General features: G+C 35.9%; 1 protein-coding gene across 2 annotated transcripts; it reads left to right on the top strand.

Annotated features, from left to right (window-relative positions):
* Window positions 842-9,397, top strand: LOC18786087 (probable LRR receptor-like serine/threonine-protein kinase At3g47570). 2 transcript variants are annotated; one of them, XM_020556351.1, is made up of 7 exons: window positions 842-928; window positions 4,670-5,255; window positions 5,415-5,486; window positions 5,583-5,654; window positions 6,045-6,404; window positions 6,552-8,561; window positions 8,865-9,397. In XM_020556351.1, the coding sequence occupies exons 2-7, from the start codon at window positions 4,688-4,690 to the stop codon at window positions 9,266-9,268; spliced, it is 3,486 nt and encodes a 1,161-aa protein (XP_020411940.1). In that variant the 5' UTR covers window positions 842-928; window positions 4,670-4,687; the 3' UTR covers window positions 9,269-9,397. The 2 variants fall into 2 exon arrangements, with proteins under 2 accessions (XP_020411940.1, XP_007220976.2); XM_007220914.2 differs by having other exon boundaries at window positions 842-933.

The following is a 10,102-nucleotide window of genomic DNA, read 5'->3' as shown; positions in this document are numbered from 1 at the left end:
ATTACATGTGTAAATGGTTATAAAAATGCATTACATCCGTGGAGATGCAAAATTAGATGCACATGCGATTTGCATTGCACTTCCAATGGTCTGAAATATTAGAAAAAAATACCTTAAAATGTTTAAAATAAATTATAAATTTCTATATAGATATTTTTATGTTAGTTTGTAGGTAAAATCATATGTTCTCTAAATTTAAATTTTTTTAGGTCCATTTATTTGGAAAAATAAAATAAATCTAACACTTTAAAAAGTTAAAAAAAAAAAAAAAGAATTATCACAAACACGCACTACTAAGATGCTATGAGAATTCGAACATAAAACAACTGATCTAGAAGTAAAAGCCCCTTTTCATTCAACTAGTTGGCAATCCACCTTGAAATCTAATCCTGATTTATCTCAAAAGCTGAAAGCTGTGAGGTGGTTCCTCCGTCAAAAGAAGACTTGAAATTTGGGAAAAAACAAAAAGAAGACTTAAAAAGAAGAAAGCCTTCCAATCTTGACTTAGATGGTGAAAGCATTGACTATAGCGTTATCACAATGCCAGATGGACGAAGATCTGTTCGCCAATGAAGACATTGTCATGTAATTTGTGCCCATCAAGTAATTATGGTGGGACAAGAAGTTTTACAGCTGTTTGCATGGACTCTGGTCTGATATTTTGGAGAAAACCTGTCCACAGTGATGCCACCGTCAGCATCAACATCAGTATGAAAACCAATAAAAGTATGACAGCTGGCATCTTGTCTCTTAATAGTTTTAGCTTTGTGGTTTTCTGTGGTGAATTTCCTTTAAATTCAGAGCCTTGGCTCATCCCCCTTGTATTCAAGAGTGCCTTTTGTTTTCCACTTCAGAGGGAGTTCTTAGTTTTTAGTTTCTTTCCCAAGTTTGCGCGTTGCTTTCTGGGGTGTTGTTTATAACTCTAAAGGTCATGTAAGTATTTCTCTTTCATTTATTCGGTTCCTTTGTTTTACTTAACGTTACCTTATATACTTGCTTACTACTTGCTTGATTACCTAATTTACGTCATTATCACTTAAATTAGGGTTACTTTGGTATTTATGTGCTTTAAAAATAAACTGCTTCTACTTTGCTACGAGAATAATCAACTATAAAATAAAACAGTTAAGCATTGGATAAATTGTATTTCAAAAAGTGTGGTGAGTAGTCAAACTATTTAGTAATTTGTATTAGAAGTAGGGGTGGGCACGGTTCCGGTTGGACCGGTTTTTGTCCCAAATTAGAATCGATCCAGTACTATTCATTCGATTTAGTTTGGTTCAATTTTAATAAAAAAATTTCAAAAATTGTCCGGTTCGGGTTGAACCTGTTTGGTTTTGAACCAGATTAATTTTTAATACAATTCTCAACTGAAAATATTATTATTACTTGAAAATTAACAAATTATTCAATTTCATATAAAAATAAATATTAAAGTTAGAAAAGAGAGATATTTTGAAATTGAACTTGAAAAAATATTAGTTTTTTTGGTGAAATTATATATATATATATATTGAAATTATATAGTTTTCAATTTGACCGGTTTGATTCGGCCCCGCCGATTTTTGAAGGCATGGAACTAGATCCAAAACCAGTCCAAACCGATCCGATTAGGTTTTTGACCGGTTGTTGACTTTTTGGTCAACTTGATTTTTTTTCGGTTTGGTTCGGTGCAGTTTGGCTCGAACTTTCGGTTCACCGGTTTAAATGTCCACCCCTAATTAGAAGTGCTTATAATGTGTATAATGACCACATAAGATATGATGTTAAAAGTGTTAATATATTTTTTTTTTTTGGGGAAAAAGAGAACTAACTACAGTACGTGTGTACTTATCTTTAAAACAAAATATCTTAAACTACACTGAGCACAAGAAGATACAAAACAAACTCTAATCTTTAAGCCCTTGCTAGTCAATTCAATTTTCAAATAATCCAAACAATCCAATATTCTTATCACTAAAATAAAAGTAGTATATGCATATCACTAAATCCTCAAATTTAGCCCTTTCAAATCTAAAACTCATCTCTAGTAAGTAGGCTAAATGTGTCATGTCACTTGGCCAAACTCAGTCAGCAGGCCAAAGAGGCCAAATGATGAACCAAACTTGGCCTGATTCTTAGATGGGCTATATCTTTTATAATTTTTTTCTTCAAAAACTTGCAACGACTTCTTGCTTCATTGTATCTTTCAAGATGCTGACATCAGCTAGCCTTTTTTTAAAATCCATTTTCCAAAAAAAATCCTAAATATTGGTTTTTTTTATTATTATTCAAAAAATTCAAAAAATTTCGAATTTTTTTCTATAAATACCAACCTCATTTCTACATAAGTTCCCACATTCTTTTCATCCTTCTATCCAATTTTTCAAGTTCTTTTCATCTTTTTAAGTTTTTAGTAGTTGTTTTTAACTTAAGGGTTTTTTTTGTAGCAATGGTCCTTGAACTATACCTGTAGTTACATTTTGGTCACTCAACTTCAAAAATAGTTGCAGAGGTCCCCCAATTATGTATGGTATTGAATTGCTAGTCCCTTTCGTCAAGTCTGTCTATTTTTCCGTTAAATCTATGGGTAAACTTGGAAATTCATTCCAAATATTTATAAAAAACGAAATAACAAAAAATAAATAAATAAGGGTTATTTGTAGCAATGGTCCCTCAACTATACTCGGAGTTACATTTTGGTCACTCAACTCCAAAAAATGGTTACAGAGGTCACTCAATTAGGTGTTGTGTTGCACCATTAGTCCCTACCGTCAAGTCTCTCTAACGGTAGAGACTAATGGTGCAACAAAACACCTAACTGAGTGACCTCTATAACTATTTTTGGAGTTGAGTGATCAAAATGTAACTCCGAGTATAGTTGAGGGACCATTGCTACAAAAAAAACCCTTAAATTAATGTTTTTGTTGCTGTTTTTAATTTAATTTTTTGGTTATTGTTTTTCAATTGATGTTTATTTGTTAATTAAATTAACCAATATAGTTAAAGAATATACTAAAAACAAATAAAATATTAAAGGGGCTATGATTTTGCCCTCCACAATTAGAGATGGTAAAAATATAGCCTAACACTGTTTCTTTAAAAACAATAAATAATGGGCTATATTTTATGCGTGGGTTATGTTTAGCCTTCTATTGTTGGAGATGGCCTAAGAATTTCATTAAAGGCTTTGTATGCTTCTCAAGGAAGTAGATTTTAAAAGCATCCTTCCACCTGCTTATTAAATCTGTCGCCACTAACCCATAATTTTGAAAAGAAAAAAAATCAACTTTCTCTTGTGTAACAACCAAACACCAAACACCAAAACAAAAAAAAACAAAAAACAAAAAAACAAAAAAAAAACAAAAGTCAGATAATTTAAAAAGTAAGCTGATTATTTCCACCGCACCTTAATACCAAATGGGGCCTTAATACTTTAACAGAGGGAGTACTATAATCTGGTTTTTTTTTTTTAGGTCAAACGTTAGGGAGATCTTGCATTCATATAATTTGCCACGAAGGGCACGATACATCAGTCGGTACATCAACCATTAAAGGCACAAATAGCCCCGAAGGGCACCTGTCACAAGGACCATACAACTTCCAATGGGGTACAATAGGTAAACTTATATGGTACTCCCCCAACAAGGACCTAAGTGTAACCCAGTTTACCCAAGGTCAGTACACCTAGAAAGCTACCAGAAATCGGCACACAACGAGTAAGCTTGGAAGTTGGAACAACCAAGAAACACAACTCCTCACCTAACGCGACCAAAACTCTCTTGAGGAGAGACAACCAAAATCGCGCGTTGATGCACTTACTTTTAAAAAAAACACACACACACAAACACCAAACCACCACTGGTTAGTGGTCGACACCCGCATCATCGCAAAATAGTATCCAAGCACAACAATTCTTCTTAGCAAACACCAAGAAAGGATTGAAGCACCACACATAGAAGGAAGAGGAGAATAAGTGTGTGTGGGGGGGGGGGGGGGGGAGAGAATCGACTTGGTCGAGTAGGTCCTATCAGCTTGACCTTGTTGAAACCTCCCTTCATAGCCGATTGAATGTTGGACACCGAGGTTCGGGTCATCCCAGATTACTCAAAAGATATACTGCGGGGACCTCACATAGAGTTGTCCTAGTTCTTGAGGGAGAGAATGTAAAGAGAGAATCTTTTACTATAATTTGGTTTATGACTATTGTGGCAATAAGTGACCCTCTATCAAGTTCCAGTTGATATGGAATATTTTAGTGGTTAGAAATGAGCCAGGGTCGAAGTGGCAATTTGCTTTTCCAGATTTGAACTCAAATATTGTCAAGTTTTTCTTTGCATTATAAGGTAATTAATTGAGGTTTTTTCCAAGTTCTTAGAAGTCATTTATAAAAGGAAAAATTTGGCTTAAAATTTTTAAAGATAAGGTGAGTAGGAAAATAGGACAGGGTGAATATAGCAGTACTCATATGCATTTGACTATGTCTTAATTGTAGGACCTACACATTATGTTGAAATGTAATTGGTAATCTTTTGAGACCTTAACTCTTCCCCATTTAAGGATTTCCTGGCAGCATTGAAAAATGAAACCGGCAATTGAGTGTGTGTTTTTTTTTTTCATCATATAAAAGACATTCGAACCTTTCAACTTGGATCCGTCTTGAACTCACTTTTCTCTTCCTGGTTTGCAGTCTCAAGAATTTCAGAATATGGAGAGACCTGGGTTCCTCTTGTCGAGAACATTGTTGCTGGTATACTCTGTTATATACATGGTCAACTTAACCGTAGCACTAGCAACAAAAACCATCACCACAGACCAATCTGCTCTTATTGCTCTTAAGGCTCATATCACTAGTGACCCTCAAAACATCTTGACTACCAACTGGTCTGCCAGTAAAACCTCCAATATTTGCAACTGGGTTGGCGTTACTTGCGGTGTACACCACCTTAGAGTCACAGCCTTGAATCTCTCCTTCATGGGTCTCACAGGCATCATTCCTCCCCACCTAGCCAACCTCTCATTTCTTGTTAGCCTAACCCTCCGAAATAATAGTTTCCATGGCAACTTGCCCCAAGAATTGGCTGCTTTGCGCCGATTGAAGTTGATTAACTTTGGATTCAACAATTTTATGGGAATCATTCCAGCATGGTTTGGGCACTTATCCAAACTTCGAACCCTTGGTTTGTATGGTAATCAGTTTTCAGGTTCCATACCCAATGCTATCTACAACTTATCTGCACTGCAAGTACTTGATCTTAGCAACAACCAGCTATCAGGTACCTACATACATGGCCAATTACCAACAAGCTATCTGGTGGAATTCTTGGTGATCATTACTTAATATGATATAATTATGTATCCACATACAAGATAGCTGATATCTGCTAGTGTTTTTCCCCCTTATTCATTCTCTGGCACACATCCACATTTAACAGGTAGCATACCAAGAGAAATCGGGAAGTTAACAAAGTTGAAGGGGATATACCTTGCCTACAACAATTTTGAGGGTATGATTCGATTACTAATTTGATCCAGTGATCATATATCTTATTCTTCTAGTTCCTTTTTTTTTTTTTTATCTTCGCCATGCACCTATTTGACAGGTAAAATACCGAGAGAAATAGGGAACTTAACAATGCTGCTGGAGATATACCTGGACAACAACAATTTCAAAGGTACATAATATTGAGGGATCCCTCAAGGGACACCTTGTGGGGTACACAACGAATTTTATTTCAATGATCTGAACTGTTTATTATTCAAGTTTCATTCATAAATCATCTTTGCAAAATATTAGACAAATTAAAAACAATTAACACATCAATTTTGACTAACAAAATAGACGACCATGGAGCTTCAAGAAAATACTAAAATGACAACAGTTAATTGAGTGGTCAAATGATTTCATATTCAAATGATTTTTTAAAGAGATGATATTTGAAAGAATATCTGAAAGATAGGCAGTTCAGATCATTGAACTACAATATGGAGTTGGCTATATGTATATATATAGTTTAGGATGGCTGATGACCATGAGTTTAATATATAGGGGTTGTTTTTTGTAGAAATTCCAAACGAGATGGGCAGTTTAGATAAGTTGGAGAACTTGTTCGTGCAGTTTAATACCCTAAAAGGCACTCTTCCTGTGGCTCTATTCAATATGTCTTCTTTGACTAGTTTGGCTTTACATCTAAACAACTTGAATGGTAGTATTCCAGACAATGTATGTCAGCATCTTCCTCGTATTCAACTTCTTGATTTGACTGACAACAAATTTAGTGGTCCACTTCCCTCCAAATTATGGCAATGCCGAGAGATGCAAGTATTAGCGTTGAGCTCTAACAAATTCAGTGGAAGCATACCCAAAAATATTGGGAACTTAACCCAAATCACACAGCTTCATCTTGAGCTCAACAACTTGACAGGTACATGTAGTATTATCATGTCAGCTTTTTTTTTGTTTGTTTCTTTTGAGACATTTAGAAACAATTTTGTTCCTTCTTTTAAAATCTGTTATCTTATTATGTGATTCTTATGATGATTTATCATGCAATGATGCTGAATTGTGGCAGGTGCTATACCACCAGAGATTGGCGGTCTTCGAAGTTTAGAGGTTTTTGTAGTCTATGGTAACAATCTAAATGGCCTGATCCCATCCACAATCTTCAATATGTCCATGATAAGAACAATATCGCTTGGTCTAAATCAGCTATCAGGTAGCCTCCCAGCAAACATAGGCGTTGGGGTTCCCAACTTGGAAAAGTTTGTTTTACCAGAAAATCAAGTCAGCGGAGTAATCCCCAACCTCTCCGATGCCTCTAAGCTCACCCATCTAGACATGGGTAGAAACTCATTTACTGGGTTCATTCCTAGCACACTATGTGCATTAACAAACCTTCAAGTCCTTGGCTTAGAGATGAATACTTTGACAATTGATATTTCTACTCCGGAAGCAAACATTCTCTCTTGCTTGGCTAATCTTAGAAATTTGGCGGCAATGTACTTGACAGGTAATCCGTTAAATGTCACAGTTCCTGTTTTCTTTGAGAATCTGTCTACATCATTGCAAGATCTTCGTTTAGCCCTTTGCAACATGAGGGGTGAAATTCCCAGTGAAATTAGTAACTTGAGCAGCTTGGCAGCCTTGGACCTGGGTTACAATCACTTGAGTGGACCAATTCCAGCTTCACTGGGAAGACTACGTAATCTGCAAGGTTTGTATTTGGATGAAAACAAGTTGCAAGGATATATCCCATACGAAATTTGTCAACTCGAAAACCTGGTCGACTTATTTTTGGGTGTCAATCAACTATTTGGTTCTATACCTCCCTGTTTGGGTAATTTAGCCACATCTCTAAGAAGTCTATCATTAGAGTCAAATTTGTTAAATTCCACAATACCATCAACCTTGTGGGAAGTAGCATTTATATTACACATAAACCTGTCATCCAATTCTCTTACTGGATCTCTATCAGATGATACTGGAAAATTAAAAGTTGTGACAGATATGGATTTATCAAATAACAATTTATCAGGTCGTATACCAAGCAACATCAAGGGTTTGAAAGATTTGGTTAATCTCTCGTTGGCAAATAATAATTTCCAAGGCCCTATTCCTAGTTCATTTGGCGACTTAGTGAGCCTGGAAATCTTGGACTTATCCAAAAACAATCTTTCTGGAGTGATTCCAAAGTCTCTAGAAAGACTCTTACACCTCAAGTATCTGAATTTGTCTTCCAACAGACTCCAAGGAGAAGTTCCAACCGGTGGACCTTTCAAAAACTTCTCTGCTCAATCATTTCTCTCGAATGATGCACTGTGTGGCGCACCCCGACTGAATATGTCACCATGCAAAAGCAGTACAAAACATAAACCCCGTTCCCGGAAAGTTGGTTTGTTCATCTTGAAATATATTATTCCAGGGATCATATCAGCAATACTCCTAGCGGTCTCCATATCGATGTTGATACTACACAAGAAAAGGAGCGTACCAGTTGTAATAGAGGCTACCTTGTCACCTCAACTTCTTTGGAGAAGAGTTTCACACCTTGAACTTCTTAGGGCGACAAACGGCTTTAATGAAAGAAACTTACTTGGAAGTGGGGGTTTTGGCTCAGTGTATAAAGGGACACTTTCAGATGGGATAGATGTTGCTGTAAAGGTTTTCAAGTTACAGCTAGAAGGGGGTTTCAAGAGTTTTGATAGGGAATGTGAAATGCTAAGCAAGATTCGTCATCGAAATCTTATAAAAGTCATCAGTTGTTGCAGTCAAACTGATTTCAAAGCCTTGGTACTGAACTACATGCCTAATGGGAGCCTTGAGAAGTGGTTGTATACTGAAAACTCTTCTTTGAGTATCTTACAGAGGATGAATATAATGGTAGATGTTTCATTGGCATTGGAATACCTACACCATGGTTATTCAATACCTATTGTACATTGCGATTTGAAGCCCAGCAATATACTACTAGATGATGATATGGTTGCACACGTTGCCGATTTTGGAATCGCAAAACTCTTGGGTGGAGGAGATTCTATGACCCAAACCATGACCTTAGCCACAGTTGGGTATATGGCTCCAGGTGATGTACTTGCTAGTTTAATATTTTTCAATTTTATAATGTTGTCCTTGATTATGAAGAGCTTAAATTATAATTTTCTTTTCATTATACAAATGAATATAATATGCCCGCGAGGTCTAGCCTAGTGGAAAATGGCATTGACTTGCAGACAAAATATCTCAGGTTTGAACTTCCATAGCATCATAATTGTGCGTGTGAAAGAGAAATCCCCCTTCCCTGTAGTTTAGACTATCGCTTGTAAAAAAAAATGAAAATAATATATTTCACACACATAAGTATAATTAAATATAATTCGTATTGCAGAGTATGGAATGGAAGGAATAGTTTCAACAAGAGGGGATGTTTACAGTTTTGGAATTGTAGTGATGGAAACATTCACAAGAAGGAAGCCAACAGATGAGATGTTTGTTGGGGAGATGAATTTCAAGCAATGGATTACAAAATCACTATTACCAGATGCAATAAAAGATGGAGTTGTGGATGATAATTTACTTGGGACAGAGCAGAATGATGATGATTTTGTGAGCAAGAGGGATTGCTTATCATCCATTATGAGATTAGCTCTCGCTTGCTGTGCAGAATCACCAGAAGAGAGGATAAGTATGAAAGAAGCTGTAGCCACACTCAAGAAAATCAAGACAAAGTTTCTGAAGGACGCTGCAGGAGGTGCTCTGTTAAACCGTCCTCTTGTTCAGCACTTCAATTAATGAATTCTATGACATATATATATTTCATGCACTTCGATTTTTAATTTCTGCCTTTAATTGATGGACCAAGTCATGCTTTTTGTTTTGATGTTTAACTGATTGTATGCTGGAGAGTGTAGACTGATTGTACAAAAATTTCGATATGGTCAAATGATATCGAATTCAAATTATTTTTTTGTAGAGATGAAGCTCTATATATATATATATATATATATATATATATATATATATATATATATACACAACAAGTGAACTCAATTCTTTGCAAAATAAACAAAATTATAAAAAAAATCACTCAATGGTTGACAAGTGTATTCCTATAACTCATTTTGTGTCCTGGAGACCAATAAATTTGAAGCCTGCTTTTATATGTTAAGCTTGCTAATTACTAGAGCTTAAAGAAAAATTTTCTTCCCCTTTTTTTGGGTCGAACATGAACTTTCATTGAAAGGGCAGAGCCCACGAAAAACATACAAAGACACTGAAAGTCCCAAAACAAAACTAGGAATAACAAGCGACAAACATAAGCTAACACAGCAAACTGCAAAGAAACCAAACAAAGACGTCGCCCAACATTAAAGACACCAAACATCCTCCTTGAAGAGTGCAGCAACTCCACTTGGGATGGGGACAAGGAAGGCCATCCTTTTTCAAAACATGCACCAGTGAGGATGGAGGTTGAAAGACCTAAGTCACAGACTCACAGGGCTCATCCTCGTACACACAATTTTCACAATTTGAACTGCTACTTTATTAGCAGTTCTTGGACACCAAGACCAACTAGCATCAATGAACTTTGGATGGCCAAGTTGATTCCGAATCCTGCAAAGGAAA

This window comes from Prunus persica, chromosome G2 (genome assembly GCF_000346465.2).
Source record: "Prunus persica cultivar Lovell chromosome G2, Prunus_persica_NCBIv2, whole genome shotgun sequence".
NCBI lineage: Eukaryota > Viridiplantae > Streptophyta > Magnoliopsida > Rosales > Rosaceae > Prunus > Prunus persica.
The sequence above is the reverse complement of the archived record's forward strand: the minus strand, read 5'-3'. Positions and strand labels throughout refer to the sequence as shown.

Coding starts and splice junctions, on each gene's coding strand:
- LOC18786087 (XM_020556351.1), top strand. CDS start 4,688: ATGGAGAGACCTGGGTTCCTCTTGTCGAGAACATTGTTGCTGGTATAC. Junction 5,655..6,044: donor GGACAACAACAATTTCAAAG/GTACATAATATT, acceptor TGTTTTTTGTAG/AAATTCCAAACGAGATGGGC. Junction 8,562..8,864: donor AGTTGGGTATATGGCTCCAG/GTGATGTACTTG, acceptor TTCGTATTGCAG/AGTATGGAATGGAAGGAATA.